At 38.2% G+C, this 24,653-nt stretch overlaps 1 protein-coding gene across 1 annotated transcript in view; it reads right to left on the bottom strand.

The window, feature by feature from the left end:
* NRG1 (neuregulin 1) overlaps positions 1–2,171 on the bottom strand; it is a gene marked incomplete at both ends in the record, with an annotated part of 1,021,509 nt that extends 1,019,338 nt beyond the window's left edge. Inside the window, one exon of the mRNA XM_081045629.1 lies at positions 1,442–2,171. Coding sequence (XP_080901755.1) covers positions 1,442–2,171 — 730 coding nt within the window. The remainder of the gene's footprint in view (positions 1–1,441) is intronic.
* Positions 2,172–24,653: the final 22,482 nt, after the last annotated feature.

Raw genomic sequence — 24,653 nt, 5'->3', positions numbered from 1 at the left:
TTACAGTGACATCTATCAGCCAGACCTGGGGAATCCCAACGTCCCTCCGCTTTCTTCAGCACCACTGTCTGAGAACAGCTTCTGTCCACAGAGTGGTGCAATCTTAACAGGTCTCCCAAAGTGCACTGTTAAGATAAGGAAATGGTAGATGAGCAACGCTCTTTCCTGTCATTAAAACAATATCATTGTGTATTAATTAACTGCAGGATATAAGTACCACAACTGCTAATCAGAAATTTAAATAACTGGCCATCACCAGATATAAATTGAAACGAACTGATACACTTTGCTTCTCAGGCAGTCAGAGCATGGCATGATGCTGAGTTTTGTAAAGATTCAATTAACCCAACCATCTCTTCGACAGATAAATAAAGACCCAGGAGAAAGCTATTATGCATATTAGAATTTGTGATGTGTAATCATGTTAATTTATGGTTTGAGAAGAAACCCTGCTATGTTTTAGTGATTATACGGTAATCAGGAAATTATACAGATATTTAGAACCTAGAAATTATTTTACAAATGTAATGTAGATTATCAGCTAGGAAATGTAATTAGATTATCAGCTAATTTCTCACACCTGATCATATGAAGGACACCTGGGAAGAATACTTTCAGTGGTAAATCCTAAAAGGTTTGGGAAAATGACTGCTAAACATAGCTTCCGAAATTCTTCAGGGCCTACACGTGAAGCTCCATAATTACGTTCATCTGTCCTGATTCACTCAAGTGCCAAAACATACTCCAAACCAAAATACTGTGAAAACAAAAATTCTTGGGATGATTTCACCGTTAAAAACAACAACAACAAAAACAACAAAAAAAACTTTCTACTTCTCAGATGCACACACGGTAGAGACTGCATCTATCTGTTGGACGTTGATTTCGCCAAAACCTCTGCCACGTTTAGAAGACTCTCAGTGCGCTGCCCTTTCCTTGTCTAGGCTCTCCATACACACAAGCCTCTGGTTATCTCCACACTCAAGGACTCCAAGAGAAGGGAAGCCGTTAAAATCCTAAAGACTCACCCTTCATCCTGCAAAGGGAAAGCCCCACAAAGGCGGCCCATAGTCAGCAGCTCCTAACCAAAGCCGAGTTCAATACTGCACACGAGAGAAAGCTACCAGCCATTTCCACTCTACTTGGTGAACAAAACCCCAAGGGATTAAAAAGTTTCAGGCGGCCCCAACCAAGGACCAAAGTTGGCCTTTCACCAATGGCAAAGCCTTAGAAAACGAAAGTGGAGAGAAGGCGCTGCCTGTGGAATACAGTTGGCGAAACCCCCTCCTCTGAGGTTCACTTGGAGTCCGAAACCCTGAAACATTCCCCCACACGGCGTCTGTCCCGCAGCCGTCGAACCCCGGAGTGCGCCCGCCTCGCCCCGCTCATCACCTCCCCGCCCGTCCGGGTCGGAGCACGCCCCCAGGGGCGCGGGACTTACCGCACCGCTTGCACAGCACCCTGCTGACCTCCTTCTTGAGATTTCTTCCCGTCTCGAGTGGGGGGAAAGATGCTCGGAAGGCGGCCGGCGCACGGCTGCTGCTGTTGGCATCGGGCTCCATGAAGAAGATGTACCTGCTGTCCTCCTTGAGCCTCCCGCAAGAGGGAAAAGCCAGGTGGCCCCAAGCGCCCAGGCGCACGGTGAGCAGCGAGTCCTTCTTCAAGCCCCCGGCTTTGACAGCCCACACCTGGTGCACCTTCACCAGATAGGACGCCTCCTCCCCGGGGTCGCTGGCGCTGGGTCCCGGGGCCGTGGGCCAGGAGGGCACCGTCCCGCCGGCGGTGGGCAGCGGGTCCTGAGCTGGCCGCCCCAGCGCTCCGGGGCGGGCGGCTGGAGGCTGGCGCTCGCCTCCCCACGCCCCTGCCTCGCCCGCCGCCGCGTTCCTGTCGAGTGCCCCCTGCTGCCGCCGCGGCGGGTGCACCTTTCCCTCGATCACCACCGCGGCGCGCTGAGCCAGCTCCTGCACGGAGCCCACGCTGGGCGGGGACGAGTAGCACACCGAGGCCCCCGCGGGAGCCACCTCGATGCCGGCGGCCGCCCCCGGCGCCAAGGCCGCGATCCCCAGCAGCAGCAGCGGCAGCAGCGGCGGCGGCGAGCGGGCGGCGGGACCCGGGCGCGGGCCCCGAGGGCCGGCACCCCCGGAGCGGCGCGGGGCGCGTCGCCATCTCATGGTGTGAGGCGCGAGCGGGCTCCGGGCTGTCCGTTCGGACTGTGCCTCGCTCTCTCGCGCTGCCTCCCTTTCCCTCTCTCCTCCTCCTCCCCACGCCATACCACTCCTCCTCCCCCTCTTACCCTCCTCCTTTTATTTATTTATTGGTGGTGGTGGGGGGGGGTGTAGGTGAGTTGTTTATGGGAGGAGAGGGAGGAGAAAGAGGAGGAGGAAGGGAGGGAAGAGGTGGGTGGAACCACAGAAGGGCGAAGAGGTATAAGGGCAAAAAAAAAAAAAAAACACAATTAAAGCAAAATAGAAAATTAAAATAAATAAATAAATGAAGCCGCTGCCAGCGCCTGGGTTGCTGGGAGTGACAGGTCCTCCTGGCGCCGCCGCCGCGCCCGAGCCCTGCTGTCGGGGCTGCTGTCACGGGAGGAGGACGAGGAGGTGGAGGAGCTGCTCAGCGGGTAACAGTCCTTTGTGTGAAGTGGTGCTGCGGCGGCGGCTGAGGCTGCGAGCGAGCGAGCGGCTGGGTGAGCGCCCTGGAGGCGGAGTTGCGTGCCTGGAAATCGCTGGGTGGCCGCGGCGGCGGCGGCAGCGCCCTGCGCCTGGCCAGCCTGTTTACCTGTGCTGCGAACTCGCCCCGCGCGTGCCTTCCCCATGCTGATCCCGGACCTGGTCCTCCTGGGGCTCGCCTTCCCCGCGCGCCTCCTCCCTCTGAGGCCGCCCTGATTGCTGCAATGGGAGGCCGGGCGGCCACCAGGCTGCAGTCCGAGTGGGCTGCGGAGGTTTACTGGGGACTGAGAGGTGACGCTTCAGTAATCGGGGACCTGTTAGCCGGCGCAGGACGCCCAAACGCGGGGGGTGACAAGGCAGGGGTGACCCAGGAGATGCGGGTCCTCGCTTCCGAAAAGTTTTGGGTGAACTGGTTACTTAAGAGTCAAAAGGGAGCAACATGTTCACAGGAGACGAGCCGCAATTAAACAACTTTAGATCACGCTCGCGCTCCTTCCAACGCGCGCGCGCGCGCACACAGGGCACACTTCAGGTATGACGCCGCTATCGCTCCGTTCTTGTGTGACACTTCGGTTTTGACTTCTCTTGCCTCCTTGCCTTCTCTTGAAATTCCTGGCCCACCGTGATTGTATGACGTGTGGTACTGCTGACACGGGCATTGTTTGAATAAAATAGTTGCTCAGCAAGGCCATTTTGTATAAAGTTTATGGGACTTTGTCAACTAGTCAGTTTAAAAATAATAATAATAACAAATGGAATGAAAGAAGTTTCTGTGGCTGCTGGAATAAAAGATCCCAGACATGAGGAAATGTAGGTTAAACATTGCTCCATCTAAATATCATCCATATCCCTCACCCTAACTCCACTCCACCTCCATCCCTCCCCCTCTCCCACCTACTGTCTGACAAAATTTAAGGAGCTGCTTTTAAAACCAGAATCCATCATCTTGCAGGAATATTCTTTTCAAGCAAGTACCACTCACGAGAATGAGAACATATTTTTGGCATTTAAAGGAAAAATATTTCTCTTTTGCTTTTTTATGGTGAAAAATATATTCAATGACCTAATAAAACTGCATTAGGTTTGTTATTAAATGGCCAATAGAGTCACATTGGGGGAATTTAAGATTTTAAAAGCACTTTAACTTCAAAATAATCTTTAATCTGGGATTCTGCAAGTCACCACTAGCAGTTTCTTGAAAGTATGTCACGTAAGTTTTAGATGTCTCACTCTCAAAGTCCAGCTTGGAGGAATGGGTCCTGATGCTCCCGGTGTGTTTCTACATGTGGGGATTCATATTTCTTATGGTCTGATGGAGTGCTTTCAAGAGAAGATCACCATATAGCCGCATAATAATACAGGTCTGGCCTCCAGTATATGTTCTCTTGAATGCTGGTCTTCCTAGTGATTTACTGAAAGTGGTCAAACATCCAATTCTACTGTTGTCTTCACTTTTCTTTAACCCCTCTCACACATTTCTGACTCTTGACCTTTTTGGTGTTATATCTCCATTCTAGAACACTTTCTCCCTTCATCTCCACCTTTCAGACCTTGTATCAATTATCTACTACTGTATGCCAAACCATTCCAAAACAATACCATTCATTTAGCCCAGGATTCTGTGGGTTATTTTTACTGGACTCACCTATTGGGTTTCTTCTGTATTCAGCTGGGCTCACTGATGGCTCTGCTGGGGCTGACTAGTCTCAGATGGCCTCAGCTGAGACAGTTCATGTCTTGAGGAATGTTGTCTCTTTTCCTTCAGTAGTAGGCTTAGCTGGGGGTTATTCATGGCAGCTGGACATGTTCCAAGAGAGTGGCCAGAAGCATGCTAGGCATCTTAAGGCCTAGGCTCAGAGCTGGCACCTTCTTGCTCAGAGCTGGCACCCCCGTAATAAGGCCAACTCAAATTCAAAGAGTAATGGAGTAGATACTCTTTTTTTTTTAGTTTTTTGGGGGGAGGGAACATTGGGGAACAGTGTGTTTTTCCAGGGCCCATCAGCTCCAAGTCAAATCGTTGTCCTTCAATCTAGTTGTGGAGGGCACAGCTCAGCTCCAAGTCCAGTCGCTGTTTTCAATATTAGTTGCAGGGGATGCAGCCCACCATCTCATGCGGGAATTGAAGCGGCAACCTTGTTGTTAACAGCTCTGCTCTAACTAACTGAGCTATCCAGCTGCCCCAGGAGTAGACACTCTTAATGTAGGGAGCTGAAAATTTACATTGCCGAGATGCAAACACAGAAAGGAGAATCATTAAGGCCATTTCTGCAAATAATCCACCACAGATAATAAGCATCCTTTGAAGTCCACCTACTCCTTGAAGCCTCCTTTTTTTTAAATACTACCCTGTTTCCCCAAAAATAAGACCTAGCCAGACAATCAGCTCTAATGCGTCTTTTGGATCAAAAATTAATATAAGACCTGGTATTATATTATTATTATATTATATAAAGCCGGTCTTATTTTCTAGTAAAATAAGATCGGGTCTTATACTAATTTTTTCTCCAAAAGACGCATTAGAAGTTATTGTCTGGCTAGATCTTATTTTCAGGGAAACACGGTAGACACTCAGAATGACCACTCCACACAGTGCACTCCTCCTGCATTTGCTGTCTGTCTCATGCCTCCTTACTTTTGATCATGTTATTTTTCTGAGCCCAAATATTTCAGTTTAACCCCAATCTCTCCAACTAGACTATAAGCTTGTGAAAAAGCAGGGAACATATTTTCAGTATTCCCTTGTTTTAACCCAGTTTGGGGCACTCAATGCATGTCAGCTGATTAATTATCAACTGATGTTCTCACCATAGGTAACCTGAATACTGCCCAACACTGTTAGAGAGAGGTGGAATTCCAGACAATAAAAACAATAAAAATTTTAAAGCATTGTTTTAAAGAGTCATTAAATGCATACATACCCCTTCTTAGTACTTTACAAAGCATTTTATCTATGATTAAACATAAAGTGCTTCTTACATTTTTTTAATTCCTTTTTACAATGTATTTTTTTAAATGCCTTTACCTTACTCCCACATTTTCTCCTACTCCTCTCTCAGCTAAGTGGTAAGGGGTAATTCTTGTGGATATTTTCTGTACGAAGGTAGGCCTTCTTAGAACAGTTCAGTACTAAGAACTGTTTGCACACATATTTCATTTCAGTTCTTGTATTGGGACCCTCATCTTCAAGGGCACCCATACATTAAAAGGATGTTATCCTCGTTGCGCCTTTTGAATGAAAGGGGAATAGCATTTCTAATACAATTTCTATATATTTGAGAGAAGGTATAAATAATTGTTCAGTGTGAATAAATGCTCTTCAAAACAGAAACAATTTGATTTGTCCCCACCATTGTTTTAAAAAGACAAAAATAAAAAGTTTCATTCTTGTAAACATCCTAAAACCAGGGTTCTTAAAATTTGGTGTGTCTCAAAAATCACATGTTCATCACAAAGCACAGACTGTAGGTCCCATCCGGAGTTTTCAATGCAGTAGGTCTAGGGTGGAGGCTGAAAAACCTGCATTCTAACAAGTTTCCAAGTGACACAGATGTTGCTGCTGGTGGGAACAGACGCCATTTTGAGAACCACTGCCAAAAACTGTACATTTATAAACTTCAATATACATGACACAATAACACTATAAACGTGTCGACATACTTAGGCACTGTATTCAAATACTCCTTGTCTTCTCCATCATGAGTTTTCCCCATCCCAGTTTTTAACAGGACATGTGGATGCCTCCTTAGTTATTAGAGGCTAATATTATTTAGCAGACTTATTCTAACTAGTTAAGGAGTCATGAGAGACCATCTAGTGACAGTAAAGGTGAGTGTTTCCTTGAGGACTTGTCTCAGTGGTCAGATGGAAACAAAAGGAAAACTAGGAATCAGAGCAGTTGTCATGATGTTACTTGGGAACATGTTATCTGCTCACAGACAAAACTATGCAGGTAACTTGGAAATACTATTTTTATTATATTAGTTTAAAAAAATCTAAAGAGGAAGTCCTCAGTGCAATGGCAACCTGAAAAGGTTTTCCCACCCCCAGCACTTTATACCTGATTAAATGCTTCTAAATGATGGCTATTGAAGGGACAACAGGACATCCACAGTGGCACTAACATCTACTTTATCATCATTGACCAATAGCATGGAGAGTGGATATCTTCAGCCATAAATCATGGAACAACTATGCACTTGGTCCTGGAGTCCTGAATTTGCAGTCTTGCCAAGAAGCCTCACTTGCTTAACAGCCTGTCTTGGAGCAGACACAGGATCCAGAACAATTTAGACACAGTGAATTAACAATAAGCTGGGTGTGAGAGAAGAGCAAGTCAAAAGAACTGGTGAATTATAGACCTATAGAAGCCACCCATCAGAAGCAATGTGGCAAAATGTCTCAACTAAGGAGTAGCTAGAAAGTTAAAGAGACTTCATTAAATACCAGCTGCAAATTGAGACTTTAAGAACTGGGCCAAGCCCCTTGAGTCACAGACACTGGGGGACCCTGCTCACCTCCATCCACCCATCCATCCACTCATCCATCCATCCATCCATCCATCCATCCATCCATCCATCCATCCATCTATCCATTTCTTTAATTATATAATTAAAAAGGTCAATACTATGTAGCATTAGGCAGTATTAGACAGCTGAAAGGCTCCTGCCATAAAGAAACATAGAACCTAAGCGAAATAAAACAGAAAAAGTCAAGAACCATATGATTTCACTCATGTGTAGAAAATAAAGCTGAAAACAACAAATGAACAAGACAAAAACTCATAGACATACATATCAGTGTGGTGGTTACCAGAGGGAAATTGAGGTGGGAGGGAGGGAGAAAAGGGTAAATTGGGTCAAATATATGGTGACAGAAGGAGATTTGACTTTGGATAGTGAACATACAATGCAATGTACAAATGATGTATTATAGAATTGTACACTTGAAACCTATGTAATTTTATTAACCAATGTTACCCCAATAAATTAAATAAAATGTTATAAAAAGAACCTAGTGCCACTAACTTTCATACTTAGGTATGAAATGAAATCCTGTAGATTTCACATATTTCAGCCCAGCTGAGAGGGAGGAAGGAGAATGAAACCAAGAGGATTTTCTGATTGCTTTTTTTTTTTTATGATTCAAATATCTTTGAACTTTGTGGCAAGTATGGAAGATCAAAAAGTCTCATTTAGGTTTACTTCCTAATCCACCAAGTAACAGCCCTTACCAGCCAACCAAGAGATGAACATTTCAGGACATTTGCATTAGGCAATAAACTTTACAACACCAGATGTAAAGTTTAGGGACATAATCGGCCTGGTCTCAGCTTCCAATTCTGCTGTTTATCAGCCCTGTAACCCTAAGAAAGTTTATCAGTTTTCTGGGCCTGTTTTCTTATTTATTAAGTAAGCATAGCCCCCACTTCATTTCACAGGACACTTGCAAGGATCAGAAAGAATATATATGAAAATTCTTGAAAAACCCCATTGTTACACAAAATACAAAGTGGATAAATGATATTGTGCTCTTAAGAATCTTCCAATCCAGCAATGAAGACAACACATTTTTGAAATTTCCTCTAAGTTAGTCATATGTCTATTTAAATTTCTTTATTATAAGAAGTCCATTACTCCCCAGGGATGCTTTGTTCTATTGTTAGACATACGAGGTTGGACAATAAGTTCATAGACTTATCCTAGAAAAAGTGCTACATACCTCATTGCTGAATATCACTATGGTCACCTTCGAATCACTCCCCTTGGGAAGCTATGCTCCGAAGCCAATGCCTAGGCCACCCTTCAAAGCAATTTTGGAACTCTTTTTCTGGAATGGCCATCAGAGCTGTCGTCATATTACCCTTGATGTCCTGAATGTCACCAAAATGTCTTCCTTCCAATATTTATCTTCGGGTAAAAAAAGAAATAATTGGGGGCCAGATCAGGCGAGTAGGCAGGGTGTGCCAATACAGTTATTGATTTACTGGCTAAAAATTCCCTCACAGACAGTGCTGTGTGAGTGGGTGCATTGTCGTGATGCAAGAGCCATGAATTGTTGGCCGAAAGTTCAGGTCGTCTATATTTTTCACACAGCCTTTTCAGCACTTCCAAATAGTAAACTGTTTGTCCAGTTGGTACAAATTCATAATGAATAATTCCTCTGATATCAAGAAAGGTTAGCAACATTGTTGCAACAAGTTCGAGAACTTAATTGTTAGACCTCGTAGCCCTGTGACTGAGTTGCTAGCCAATAGAAGATGAGCAGAATTTATGTACATCACTTCAGGCCTGGTCCATGGGCATCTTTCTTGTTGGCTGGAAGAATCATAACCCTTGGGTGCTTCATCTTCTTGTGCTGAAGAAGACGGAGTCTCCATTAGTTGGACTGAGTTACCCAATGGAAGAGGGCTGCTCTACTCATCTATTTACGTATCCAATACCATCACAGGAACAAGAAACAAAGTTCTATTATGTTTTCTATACAACATTTGAGAAGTTAGTCTCCTCTAAATAATAATTTTCAACAGCAATTCCTTAAAATTAAAAAAAAAATAGAGTATGTGTTTTGAAAATATTTTGAGTCATGCTGGTGTCATGAAGTGCTTGGGATGACATAAAATGGTAGTTATGAATGTGAACTTTGCAATCAGAGAAACCTGAGTTTGAGTCCATGTTTACCACTAGCTAGATGTGTTATGTTGATCAAGTTTCTCTAAAGTCTCAGTTTTGTTTTTATTTAATGTACAATACCGGGATGGTAATAGGATCTATTTCATAATATTGCTGTTTATCACAGTGCCTGGCACAGAATAAGTGGTCAAGAAAAGTTAGCTATCATCATTTTTAAAAATTAAACTGTAACAGTCAATCGTACTGTTATGAAGTCATTTTAGCTTTCCTTCCAGAAGAGTGAGATTGCATTTCCCTTCCCATCCCTCAGGGTTATTTGTACCCATGTGATTTATTTTGTCCAAGGAAATGTGAGTGGAAATGACATGTATCATTTCCAGGTGGAAGTTTTAAGAGTCAGCGTGCATTTAAAATGCTATCTCTTTTTTTCTGCCACAGCAATGGCAATGATCCAGGTAATGTCAGCTCTGTCAGCTTGGTCTTAGAGTGAGGGAAACACCAGCCAACCCATGAGGGGTATGTAGCATGGCCAAGAAATAAATTCTTATTGTTCTAAGCAACTAGAGATTTGGGGGGGGGGGAGTTATTTATTACTAGCCCCTCTTGGCCTATACAGGAACAAATATTCATATGAGTAAGTTCATTTTAAAAGTGACTATTTTTAAATAGTTTCACTATTTAATAGCAACCTCTAATAATAATATCTGACAATTGCAGAATGCTCACAATATTCCAAGAACTGCTATGCACTTCACATGTTAACTTGTCCATTTCCACAATAATTCAATGAGATACCGGCAATATTCTTATCCCCACTTCATAGGGACAGAAAAGTTAAGTAGCTTGCCCAAGGTTGCATAGCCAGGACATAGTAAAAACCAGTTTTAAACCAGTCCCTCTGAATCTAGAGGGTCCTCTTCATCTTGAGTCTATCGCTTCCTGAAGTGGAGGCTGTGGTGCATCTTGCAGGACCCTGCCGCTGGACCAGGCTCTCCTGTCTTCAGTCGTCAGAAGTGTTGACTATCAGTGGGCAGCTCAGCACAGTCCCTCCCTGGGAACCACCCTCAGGCAAAGAGAGTGCCTCACCCAAGTTAGGCTTCTTCCTGAAGGACTGACAGAGACTGCTGCACCTGCACTTACATCCCGGTGGCAGTTCAACTTGTCCCTTTCCCCTTTCCTGCTTTCCTCCCATTGTTCCCCAAAGTATTCCCCAATAAACTGCTTTCACGTAAATCTCAGAGTCTCATAGTATGTTTCCCAGGGAACCAGAACAACAATACGTATCACCTTATACTCGTATATCCCTACATGTGCATAAAACGACACATTAACTCAGTGTATAATTAATTGCCAAATGGCAGTCATAGACCGTGTGAGTTCAGGGAAAGTAAAGATCACTTGGCTGTCTGGAGGGGACTGGAATGATGAAAACTCTCACAAGTTAATGGAGATATAGAATCTTCTACCTCCTTGGTACTTGAATTCAGAACACTTTGTCCTAAAGGTCACCTATAGTTGTTTAGATCCAGAAAAAATTCAAAAATAGAACCACATATTTTGTTCGTAACAAATGATAGTTGGTCTTTATGATGAAATTTGTTCATACTTGTAAGTAGAAATTAGAAATTGTCTCAGGTTACATAACTCATAAGCTGGTATTCTTCACCTATTTCTTGAAGACAGATGTCTCAACAAACTGGAAGAAGGAATGTATCTTTATTGTACCAAATATTACATATTTTTGTGTTTTAGTTATACATAAGAATTCTATTGAAAACTGATACCTTAATTTGATTTTATTTTCTAAAAAATGATGAGTACAACCTAAAATTTAATTCATAACCCAACAGTTCTCTTACACTTCCTAGCTTGCTTGACACCTACTTCCAATAAAATAAGCCAAGTATTACTTCTAATGAATTTCTTTTACCACAATTGAGTATTTCATTCAATTTAAGCTCTATCCCAGTATAACTTGTCTACATTTCCTCAAAAGAGAAATACATGTTGTAAAACTTGAAATAAATAAGCAGCTCATAGAGGTAGTAACAAAACAGACCAAATTATAAAACCAAGAGTCTAAATGGAGTTATAATTTAAGATGAACATTATTACCTACTTTGCTTTGATATATGCATTGTACATTCTGTTTACGTATCTTTACTATATATTGATGTAGATGAAAGAGTAATTTTACGTAGAGTTTATCAGAAATTAGATTACTATCTTTTCTTCTTTATTGATTGTCTTAGGCTGGTCAGGATGCTATAACAAATACCATAGACTGGGTGGCTTCAACAGCAGAAATTTATTTCTCACAGTTCTGAGGGCTGGAAGTCCAAGATCAGGGTGCCAGTATGGTTACATTCTAGAGAGAGCCCTTTTCCTTGTTTGCAGATGGCTATCTTTTCCTTGGATCCTTACATGGTGGAGAAAGAGAGAGAAAGCAAATTCTTGTTTGTCTTCTAAAAAGGCCACTAATCCCATCATGAGGACTCCACCCTCATGACCTAATTACCTCACACATACACCATCATCAAATACTATTACATTGGTATTAGGGCTTCAACATATTAATTGGGGTCGAGGGGACATAAATATTCAGTCCTTAGAAGATATTTATTCTTATTCTTCACCTAACCAAAGAAGTTTTAATTCAGCAATGAAAAAATGTATAGCTAATATTGTGCATAGAATTTTAAAAGAGCTCAAATCAATGTGGAGCTTGCATTTACAAAACAAGTACAAAGCCCTTTGTTACCATCATTTCAAAATGTAAATAAGAATTATATTCCTTATTGGTTGCTTTAATTTTGTTGAATGTACATTAAATTACGTTAATGCTTCAATGGGGACATATTTATGTATTCGTATTACTACCCATTGAACAATTGCTTTCTTTTCCCAGAATTATAGATAGAAATAGAAAATATGCAGCCGGTAAATTACAGTAGTACTTGAGAGCAACCCATTGGCATAACCAAGGAAAGAACAGCCAGAAAGAGTGGAAATGTTAAGTCATAGGATATTTTCAAAGAAATACAGTCTTTGAAAAAATTGCAAGTGCCTGAGACAATACAAACTAATCAAAGAACTACCATAATAGTGGCTCTTAGGAGATTTGGTTTAATACCTAGAAAAGAATTGTCTAAAATTAGCATATCAATTATTTGCAAGTAAACAGTTGCTTTTCCTCCAGCTTAAGGATGTATAAAAACAATTTTTTTCACAGAAATAATTTATAAATCTCCCCCTCAGCAATCTTATTTTACGTATTAACTTGGAAATATTAAAGCAAAGTTTGCTACATACTCCCCACCCAAGTGCTATGCTTTCCATTTAGCTAAACCACAGTTCTGTTCATTTGTGGTATCAACTGCTGGACTTCCATCTCATCTTGGTTACTTGAAAGGTATGTATTATGCTCTTTTATCCTATAAATGCTTTTATCAAAATTAATTTTGTCATTAAAATGCCTAAGCACAAATATAATATTAAATTTAAAACAAGATTTTTAAATAACCATCTGTCTAAATATAGTAAGGTATTTTCCTTACTATATTTTACATCTTATAAATAATTACTTGATCCAATCCTGGGATTGCCTACGATAGAGTAGCTCAAGTGAGTGTGGACTCCTAAAAAGAGCACCTCAAAACTTGTCATTGACTCTCAAACAGGTACATTCACCAACAACAAACCCTGAGACAGAATTAGTGAAATTAAAAATAGTAATCATGACTAGAGTAAGTATTTTTGGTTAACAGGACATATTAAACAGAAAAGTGATTTGTTTTCAAAGAGATACAAAGTAGTTTCTTCTCAAAATAGTTACTAACAATATTAAACTTCATTAATGTTTTTCAAATGATTACAAATTCTTTATAAAAATGGGCAAATCTTAAATATCTTATTGCAGTAAATAGTAGATCACAAGTCAATAATTGGGTAAGTATATCTTACATCATATAAATAAGTTACTTTGCATAATTTTGAACGAGGATGACATAACATATGGGTTCAGAATACAGGCTCTGGAGCCAGATTATGTGAGTTCAAATCTTGACTTAACTACTCCCTAGCTGTAGTGTGACCATGGGTCCATTTATCTAACTCCCTGTGCCTCAGGTTCTTCATCTAATAAATGGAGATGATCATAATTATACCTACCTCATAGAATTATTAGAAGGTTTAAATGTTTTAATACATATAAAGCAATTAGAACAGTGCTTAGCACATAGTGATTACTCAAAAAACATTAGCTATCCAGTTTTGCCAGTTATTTTTTTCATACTGAAGTTCACTTATAAATTCCCCAAATTTTATATCCTAGCTTCGACACTCATGCAATCTATTATGTGTACATATGTTTTGTAAGCTTCCTACCATTGAAAAATGTGTATATAACATCTAGAAATCAAAAAAATATATATATGAGGTGATGTTTTTAAAAGCTTGGTGCTGTAATGAATTGTGACCTACTTACTTTTGGTTTCTGAATAGCCCAGCCCTTTACACCTGAAGTTTAGAACATAAGAAATGCCACACTGTGTTTCAACCCCAGCTTCAGCAGCTTGTCACTTTCTCTTTGACAATAATAACTAGAAGAAGGCTCCATGGATAATGTGGCTGCCCTCCATAGAAATACACTAAAGCATTAGTAATATATACCAACAACTTTGCGTACTTTCCCTTGAACCTATCAAGCATCTATCGTTCATTAATTTATGACAATCCTTCTTAAATCATGCTCCATTTTTAATCTACTATACTCTAAGAGGACAGTGAGCTAATTAGGTATATTACTTTGCTTTTATATTTATCCTGAAAAACTACTCTTTTAATCATTTAGTGTCTTTTTGTTCTACAATTCCATAAATAAAGAAATTAAGGTTAAAATGATAAAAAGAGTCATATACATAGCATATGAGTTAAAAGACATTCCAGATAGTTTGAACTTACTTCCTCTGAATTTATCAAACTGCCTAAACACCTGCATGCAAACCTCTCAATTTAGTATATATAACCAAATTTATTTGACACAGGTGTGAACCAAACTTTTTTCCCTCCCTTCCTTCCATACATTTTCCCTTCTTTCCTCCTTCCTTTATTCTCTATTTCCTATGAATATTTATTAAATACCTCTATATTCCAGACAGATTTGTAGGTGCTAAGAATACTAACAAAATTATTTTTGGAGTGCGTATTCTAGTAAATCCCATGTATTATGTCTCTATTGCTATGCAACAATATTACCCCAAACTTGGTACCTTAAAAATGCACGCATTTATCATCTCACAGATTCTGTGGGTCAGAAGTATGAGCACAGCTTAGCTGAGTCTTCTGCACGGTGGCAATCAAGGTGTTGGTAGGACTGCGCTCTCACCTGCGGTGCAAGTACAGAAGGATCTGCTTCCTAACTCATGTGATTGTTGACAGCATTCAGTTCCTTCGAGGCTGCTGGACTAAGGATCTCAGTCTCTTATTGACTGTTGGCCAGAGACTGCTCTAGTTACCTGCCATGTGACCATCCTTGTGGACAGCTTACAGCATGGCAGCTTGCTTCTGCAAAACCAGCGAGGGAGAGCAAGTGTCCTCAGGGGATCACAATCTTATGTAACATGATCACATCCATATAATCATGTATATCCATTACTTTTGCCATATTCTGTTGGTTAGAAGCGAGTCACAGTCACACCACCTCAAGGGGAAATGACTACATAAAGGCATAGATACTTGGAGGTAGGGATCATGGGAGCACCAGACAGTCTCTGCCATAGTGCAACCTCTGGTCCTCAATGACTCATGTTCTTTCCATGTGCAAAATACATTTACCCCATCTCAAGGTCCCTCAGAGTCCCATCCCATTACTGTATACGCACAAAGTCCAGAATCTCACCACCAGGTCCAGGTGATAAGGAGGCTCTTTAGGTTGCTCTGGCAATCCATAAAACTAAAGGGACAAGTTTTCTGTGCCACCCCCCAACACACACCCAACATACAACAAATAGTCAAACAGGCAGAAGAAAACATCTATAAAGATATACATACATATGTATATAGGTATATACATATGTATATATATATGTATATATCTATCTATCCTCTTTCAGAATGGGGAATATGGAAGGTATGAAAAAGTCACCAGTCCATAGCAATTCTGAAATTCATTCAGGCAAATGTTGAGAGTTCCTTGACTAGATTTCAAAATCTGGGAAAATTCATCATGGTTCTTATTTATGCCCTCTGGGCTCTTGGCTTTGGCCTCTGATACTATTTTGCAATGGGCTTGGTCAAAGAAACATTTTGCAAAAAAAAAAAAGAAAGAAAAAGAAAGAAGAAATGGAAGATCACCTTGAATCCAACACAAATGTGCCATGCATTTAATATTTTTTTCTCCTGAAATCTGAAAGTACTTCCTCAACAGTATCAGATTAAATTTCACTACAGCCATGGAAGAAAGATTATTGCCCTGAGTCATATTTCCTTTTGGGTGTATGTTTGTGAAAATTAACAAATGTTTGCAGCTAAGTATTTTAAATAGCCTGCTTCTTGCTGGGAGATTTTTGGGGATCTAACAGCCTCTTTCACTTTTTACTTTCTCTGTTTCTTTCACTCCAAGCTAGTTGTTTTTGCTAAAAGAATTTTTTCAAATACTTTGTAGGTCTTCTGTGAATTTCACTGAAGTTCGCTCCATTAGACAAAAAGACAACGCATTTAAGCATCCTGAAGGTCCATGATTTGATCAAAAAGATTCATGAGGCACAACCTTAATCTCTTACAAAGGCCTTTTGTGTAACTGAAAATGACTCTAGTCCTTTGATCTGAGGTTCTAACAAAAGGTTGCACAGTCACACCCTCAAGGTTTTCCTCTAGACCTTGCATTTATGATAGGGCTTGGGACCATTTCTCAAATTTAGTGTCTTTTGCCTCTGGGGAAGCTGAGGATTTCCCAAATCACCAAGCCCTGGTTCCATTTCATTTAATAGTTCTTCCTTCAATTTATCTCCCTCCTCCTCCATTTTCCCAAAAGAAACAGAGCAACATTTCAATACTCTTCTTGAAAATCTCTTTAGCTAGATAACTAAGTACATCTTACACTTATAATTTATTTTCTTCCACATATTTGCAGAAGACAATTTTGCTAAGATTCCTGCCATTACATAATAAGGACTCCTCTTTCTCCAGCTTCCAATAGTGTATCCCCCACTTACTTTTGAACCCTATCAGCAGCATCCTTAACGTCCAGATTTCTATGACCAATCTGTAGCAGGCAATTTAGGCTTGCTATACCAGGCTCCTCAAAAAGAAGCTGAATAATAATGAATGTCAACTATAATTTAATATATATATTAAATGTATATATTATATATTATGTATAATATATATACATATGTATGTATATATACATATATACATGATATATATAATATATATACATATATCATATATATGCATATACATGCTATATATATATTTGTGTATATGTGTGTATATATATATATATATATGTATATATATATATATATATATAGTCACAAGAAGTGGAGTACAGCGTAAGGAATCTAGACAGTGGAAATATAAAGGCTGCATGCATTGTCAGAAGGATAGTAGATTGGGGGAAGGGGGTTATCACTTTGTGAGGGGTATAAATGTCTAACTATTACATTGTTTGGTACACCTAAAACAAATAATAAAAAAATAAAGAAAATTTAAAAAAATTTTCCAGCCTCCCCCTGCTGTCTACTTCCAAAGTCACACATATATTTTTAGGCATTTGTTATGACATCACCCCACTCCTGGTACCAAAATTTGTATGAATCATCTACCTATCTATTACAACAACTTAGCACATTAAAAAAAAACCCACATTTATTATCTCACAGTTTCTGTAGGTCAAGAGCCCGAAAACAGCTCAGCTGGGTATTCTGCAAGGCTATAATCAAGGTCAGCCAGGGAGTCTCATCTGACTTTTACACAGAGAAAGATCCACTCACCCGCATGGCTGTTAGTGGTATTCAGTAGCATGTGGATTGCCAGATTATAAGCCTCCGTTTCTTGCCATGTGGACTTTTTACAACATATCAGCTTGCTTCTTCAAAGTTAACAAGACAGAGTAAGTCTACTCATAAAACAAGCATCACCATCTTATGTAACGTAAGCACATGCATGGAAGCACATACCTTCCATCACCTTTGCCATATTCTGTTGGTTAGAAACAAGTCACAGGACATGCCCACACGCAAGGAGAGGAGACTTTGGACTCTCATGGCACAACTCTAGCATGTGTCCTCCACACAGCAGAACGAGGCTACCCTATGTGAATCAATGAGACTTTAACTAGAATTTACTTTTCCATTTCTTCTCAACTCTCATTTTAGGGGTTTAGTAAGTTATATAAAGTTTCTCAAATCAGTTTCCATGTTTGTGAAATAACTCTTCCTCCCTTATACATAAATCATTTTCACCTCAACATATAAATCAAGGAACATAATAGGAGGAGTAGAAAATGTAATGATATTTTGGAACTAAAAAACTACCAAAAAATCACAGATTATAATTCAGAGATGTGAACCCAATAAAAATGGGGAAGAAACTCACCAGGATAAAGCAGGTATAAAAATTAACTAAGGACATGAATATGCAAAAGTGCCCTATTGATTTTCCTTACTTTAAAATGAATTCAATTGAACAGTAAATTCTTAAGATTGGCAATGAAGATAAAGATATGTTATACAATTATCTTAGAAACATGTTGTTTTTAAAAAACTGCTTACTGTTAATAAAATTATAAATGATGAAATATATGCTATAATAATGATGCCTATATACTTGTGTTTCAGTATTTTATTACTCACATCTTTTTATGCTGCCTGAGAAAAAAATATTTAATTAAGAAATTTCCTACAACAATTGAGATAATGCAGGTAACATCAAGTAAATTTAAATTTACACACGACTGCATTAAATAGAGATGACTTTAGTGGTAGCTTGCTGTTAACTATTAAACTACATTGCTTCTCAGTGTCCTTTTAATGTTAAAAATATTAAATATCATGGGATAAATTCTGCTTGGTTTTAAGACATTATTTGCCAACCTGAAGTAATAACTGTATCCCATGCACTATTCTAATTGTTTTACATGTATCGGCTTATTTAATCCTCACAACAACTAAATAAAGGACCTGCTACTTGCCATTTCCCAGATGAGCTAAACATGTACCAAGAGATTAAGGAAACTGCCCAATTTCACACAGCTGGTACGTGGGAGAATTTGGATTCAAACCCAGACATCTTATTTCAAAGTCCACACTCTTAATTATGACATAGCTGCCTCTCGTAATAGGGTTGTGTAAGAATTAATATTTGACTTATGTTAGGAAGATGAAAAATGTTCTAAATATTCAAATATTTTTGTGTTGTCAATTTAGTTTCCAAAGAATGGGTGGACCAGGGAACAACCGTAGAATTTTTTTAAATAAGAAAAACAATATCGAGTATTAGGCACTTTAGTTGCAGAGATTGATAAAAAAAAAAAAATTCATTTAAATTGAGATTCATAAATAGCAGTCCTAGAGGAGATTTTACTAAGGAAAAAATAATGCCTAAGATGAGTTTGCTCTTGGGAAGAGGAGAGAATCCTACTACACAAGAAAAAAAAAAAAAAAGATAATTATCTACTTACAAATTTTTAATACCGAAACTTAATTTAGAGAGGCTCAAAGAAATAGACGATCAAAGCATTACATTTTTAAAAATAGCATTTTAAATGATATTTCTGAAAATAAGGTTATATTATTTGAATTTAACTCGAAGTAAAATGGAAATTTTCTTTAATCTTGTTATGTTGATTTTCCATCAATAACTTCAACAGAAAAAAAAACACAAGATTACATGGAGGCAATGGCAATGACTGCTTACATGATCCAGCAAATACCATAGGTCATTTTACCTCAGGCTATCATGGATATACTCTATATTCTGCTACAATACGTACTCTTTTGGGACCTTGAGTTCTCAGTCTTCTTATAGCAAAGAGATTGTTTCAAAAACCTACAACAGGTTCATTATGAATTTTAAACACCATGTAAGAAGGCCACGTTATATGTATAAAGAATTCTACCCATCTGCACACATAACCCCCTAAATATGAAAAGGAAAGAAGGAAGAAAACAGGAAAGCAAGAAAGCAATCCAGCAGTTTCTATCTCTTATAAGGTTTTAATTGTCAACTTGACAACGTAATAAATTATCCCTTCAGAGCTACTGAGGGTAACGTAACTACAGAAATATTTTTGTGAGGTATCTTGTAACTACCCAAAATGGTGAAACAAGAAAGCCAAATGAGTATGAAAGTCATCTAAATCGAGTGTCCCTAAATCTTCCAGCCTCTTTCATAGAATCCCCAATTCCTTTAGGTTCCAGTCCTCATTCCACCTATTGTGGTAAGGGCAGTGTCCTAATATTGCTGAGAAGAGCTGAATGGGAATATGCAAGGGAAGTAAAATCTCTCTTTTAAATTCCTGGCCCTGCTTCATTCATGATTGCTCCTCACTGTCTAGCCTTCTGTATCTACTACCCCTTTTCTTACCTTCTTGCCCCACCTTGGATATCATCCCCTTTCTTACCACCCAAGTTAAAAACAACACAAGGATGTTATGTATAAAAAATTTAATTGAAGACTTAATGATAAAAAATCAAAACATTATAACATAGAACAGGGATAAATTTGTCATATGTTACTGCTCCAAAAAATTCACCTCAAGTCCTGACAACCGGAAATCTCTTACTAACAAATCCATCCTAATTTAGATTTTTGCTCCTATTCTGCTAGGACCTTCCTCTCATGAGAACATTATTCTCTTTTTCCCAATTCCAGTGACAACCAAAGAAAGAGCACTCATTTTTAAAATGTGCTTTTCTCTAAATTGTCAAAGATCAAATACATAGTCATGCCTCAATCCACCATCAATTTTTGCAAATAGAATAGTAGACTAGACTACAAAGTAGTGGGGTCACATATTAAAATTTATTTCCCTTCCTCTTCAAAACATATGCAAGTTATGTGGATTTTTTTTCTTTAATTAGTTATAGAAATGTGAGGATTTCAGAGCAACCCTCCAAACAAACACTCGTGTTTATGTGTTTGTGCGCGCGTGCGCGCACACACACACCACATACTCTATAGTGAAAAAAATCTTCCTTCTGGAGAAAAAAAAGCACAGCATTTGGGAAGAGATAGATGTGGGTTCAAATCCTGACTTTGTCACTTGGTAGCAATTTGACTTGTTCAAACTCCTAATATCATTGAATCTCAGGCCTAATAATACCTCCTTTACATTATTGTTTTGAGAATTACAAGACATAATGTATGGTAAGTGATTTTCCTAAGGGATTTGAGCAATAAATATTAGTTGTTCCTCCTTTTCTCCTGGAGGAAAATGGGGAGCCCACAGATGCCTGTGATTCCTTCACTAAATCTTTCTTCCATTGACATTTTATTTGATAATATCTAACAAAGAAACTTCAGCTTTTAGGAGAAAAAGTATTAAATGGTGGCACATTTGTATTATTTTCAAGGTGGTCTTCCTTTCTTCTTTTTTTTTCTCATAGTGTTACTTTATAAACCCATTTCAAAATAGCATCAAGAATTTCTTAGTAATCCTAAACCTTGCCTTTGAAAACACTATGCCTCATTTAACAGGATGAATATCAATTTCAAAACATCTGAAATGCAAAATATGTATAAATATGAATCCAAAAATTTTTTTAATGTATGATCACCAAACTAGAACCTATTTGTGATCATTTATGTCAAACTACTAAATCCCACCAGCCAGGTATGAATTGAGGCATTCTTCATCTACAGAAAGCGTAATCACAAGTCATGGCCTCTAAGGCAATGCAGTGAAGCTAAAAAGACCTATTGGCTTAGTTCTGGGTTGTGCTTTGCCAAGAGAAGCTGCTGTACAGGCTGCTTTTGTGGATTTTTAAAAAGACTTTACACTTTATCATGGCGAGAAATTATGATCTAAATGTGCCAATTGAAATGGTCCAAATATTCTGGAAAATTCAGTAACTAAAATACAAACCCTAAAAGGTCCACAGATGTTTAATATCAAATATAAAATAAGTGTTACTGATACTAATATTTTTATCTGGACAAAGAATTCTATTTAAAACTTCAATAGGGAACTGGTTATATAAATTATAATACATGCAGATAAAGGATATTTTACAGCAAATAAAAAAAGAGTTATAAATATAAAAGCTAATCGAGAAATACCTTCAAGATATGTTAGAGAAAAAAAGCAAGTGCAAAATAGTGGATGTAATACTCTCATATAAATTTTCCAAAAGATAGATATATAAAGTGAAAGGGATAATTTTATAATGTTTAAATTTTACCTTTTGCCAATATTTTTAAATAAAATTGAACTATCATCAAAATTGAACTATTGTAGTTCAATTGTAGTTCAACAGACATTGTTACATCATAAATCAAATGAGACTTTTCATGCTGGAAACTAAGAGTAATCAAGAGTTGAATAATTTGTGAAAATTGATTTAGTCATCCTCAAAAACAATTTGTACAATTAACATAAAGTAGAGCCCTATTATAACTGACCACAAAAAGGAAGAAATATCAAGAGCTTAGATTTAAATTACATAACTTTTATCATTATCACCAATCAAATTATCCAGGAACAAATCAAAATTTGTACTCCAATATACATATTCAATATTTTCCAGAAGTGACAATTTCCAATATTTTCATTGATTTTATAATGCAAACAAAATTTTCTTGACACTCCAAAAGTAGTTTAAATTGAGGAGAAAGGACCCTTTCTCTACCACTAGAAATGATCAGTAAAAAGCTTAAAGATCTTTAGAAAAGAGCTACTAACAACTAACATGGAACAATATAAGTCAAGATAACTTGATAATTAATTATAGAAAGCTTTAAGATTTCTACATTCATTGTCATCATCTCTTTTAGATTACATTCTTCACTTATTTATTTACTCATGTTCAACAAAAAGTAAGAAAAAAATTAGAGCACCTGACTTTTAGTGAGAGAGAAAACTAACATATATACCTAAACTTAAGCTAGAGACTGAAAGTGATGTCAAAAAAAGTTTAAAAGAATAAGGGAATTGCTTCTACATCTAGTCAAGAAGGGACCAAATTTTCCCTCCAAACTCCAACTTGAAATAACTAAAACAAAACAGGCAAAATATATATAACAATGATTTTCAAAATACTGGACATCAGTCAGTGAAGGACAGTGATTTCTGAGGAAAGAAACAAACTAGGTAATTCATATCATTGTCCCAGACATATTGCCTTGAGAGAATTTCCAGGCCACTGAACAGAGGGGAGAAACTCAAGCAGAGCTTGGTAGGTAGAGATGGAGCTGAGAATCTGGGGATATTAACATGGCTAGAATTTGCAGGAAAGAGTATTGGAGAAGAAAATGCTGAATAAAGAGAGAATCCCAGAACTCTGCAGAGGGTCCTCCTTGAACACTAATCACTGTATACATTGGAGGAAACTACCTGAATCCAAAGAAAGAGCCATCCAATCCAAGAAAGAGCCAAGGATTAGAGAAAATAGAGCCCATCATGCACATAGTGCCGGAATAGTACTTCTTACCACCAGCCAGTCTTGATAGTTTCATAATTCATGGAGCATTGGGTAGAGTTCACAGAGGGATTTAGCCTCATTGGTGAAAAATAAATAGCTCTAGACTAAATGTTATGTTTTTCCTGTATTACATATTTTAAAAGCAAAATACAGAAAGACCAGACTGTTTTCAGGTAATTTTACAACATTCCAAAACAAAGCTCAAGAATACCTGATAAGAAGATAAAAATATCCAGCACCCAATGACATAAAATCACACTGTCTAACATCCAATCCAATATTATCAGTTCTGCAAAGAAGCAGGAAAATATAAATCCTGATTTAAAAAACATCATTCACGATCCACCCAGAACTGGCCCAGATACTAGTTTTAACAGACAAGAACATTAAAACCGGTATTATAACTATATTTCACATGTACCAAAAGTTAAGTAGAATAACAGAAGATACAAAAATAACCCAAATCAAACATCTAGATAAAAATACAGTGTTTCAGATGTAATAAAAACTAGATGGGATTCACAATATATCAGACATTACAGAATAAAAAATTAGTGAACTTAAATACATCACAACTATCCAAAATGAAAGACACAGAAAAAATAACTTAAGAAATAAAAAGAGTAGTAGTGAGCCGTAGGACAGCTTCAAGTGGCCTAATATGCATGTAACTGAATTCTCTAAAAGAGTGAAGAGAGAGGGCAGGACACAAAAAATAATGACTAATGTACCACATCTTCTTTATCCAATCATCTATCAAAGGACATTGGTTGTTTCCATGTCTTGGCCACCATGAATAATGATTCAAAGACATAGAGGTACATATATCTTTACAGATAAATGTGTTCAAGTTTTGTGGTACATATATACATTGGAATATTACTCAGCCATAAGAAAAGATGAAATATTGCCATTTGTGACAACATGGATGGATCTTAAGATTATCATGCTAAGCGAAATAAGTCAGACAGAAAAAGTTGAGAACTCAATGACTTTACTCATCTGTGGCATGTAAAACTGCAAGCAACAAATGAATGAGACGAACAGAAAAAATCATAGACACAGACAACAGTCTAGTGGTTACCAGAGGAGAAGGGGGTAGGGAGGTGGCAGGAGAGAGTAAAGAGGGTCAAGTATATGGTGATGGAAGGAGAACTGATTGTGGGTGGTGAACACACATTGCAAAGTATACATGATGTATTATAGAATTGTACACGTGAAACCTAAATAATGTTACTAACAAATGTCACCCCAATAAACTTAATGAAGATATAAATAAATAAATAAATAAATAAATAAACAAAGAAATAAATAACAGACAGACACAAGCAGGTTAAAAGCAAAAGGATGGAAAAGGATATACACCAAGAAAAAAATTGCTGGAGTATCTATACCAATATAAGATAAAATATACTCTAGAGAAAAGAATATTACCGGGAATAAAGAGGGTCATTTCATAATATTATTAAAGAGTTTACTACTTCAGGAAGACATAATAATTCTAAAGGTTTCTGCATGTTCAAAATACATGAGAAAAAAATAGTAAAACTATAAGGATTGAAATAGAAAAATCCAATTACAGGTTGCACTCGTCTCTTATAAATTGATAGAAAAAGTAACCAGAAGATCAGTAAGTATATAAAAGACTTCAACAGCACCATCAACCAACTTCCCCTAACTGAAATTGATAAAACACTCTCCGCCCAACC

Source organism: Rhinolophus hipposideros (genome assembly GCF_964194185.1).
Source record: "Rhinolophus hipposideros genome assembly, chromosome: 4".
NCBI classification, from domain to species: Eukaryota; Metazoa; Chordata; class Mammalia; order Chiroptera; family Rhinolophidae; genus Rhinolophus; species Rhinolophus hipposideros.
Note: the sequence above shows the minus strand (reverse complement) of the source record. Positions and strands in the feature narration are given on the sequence as shown.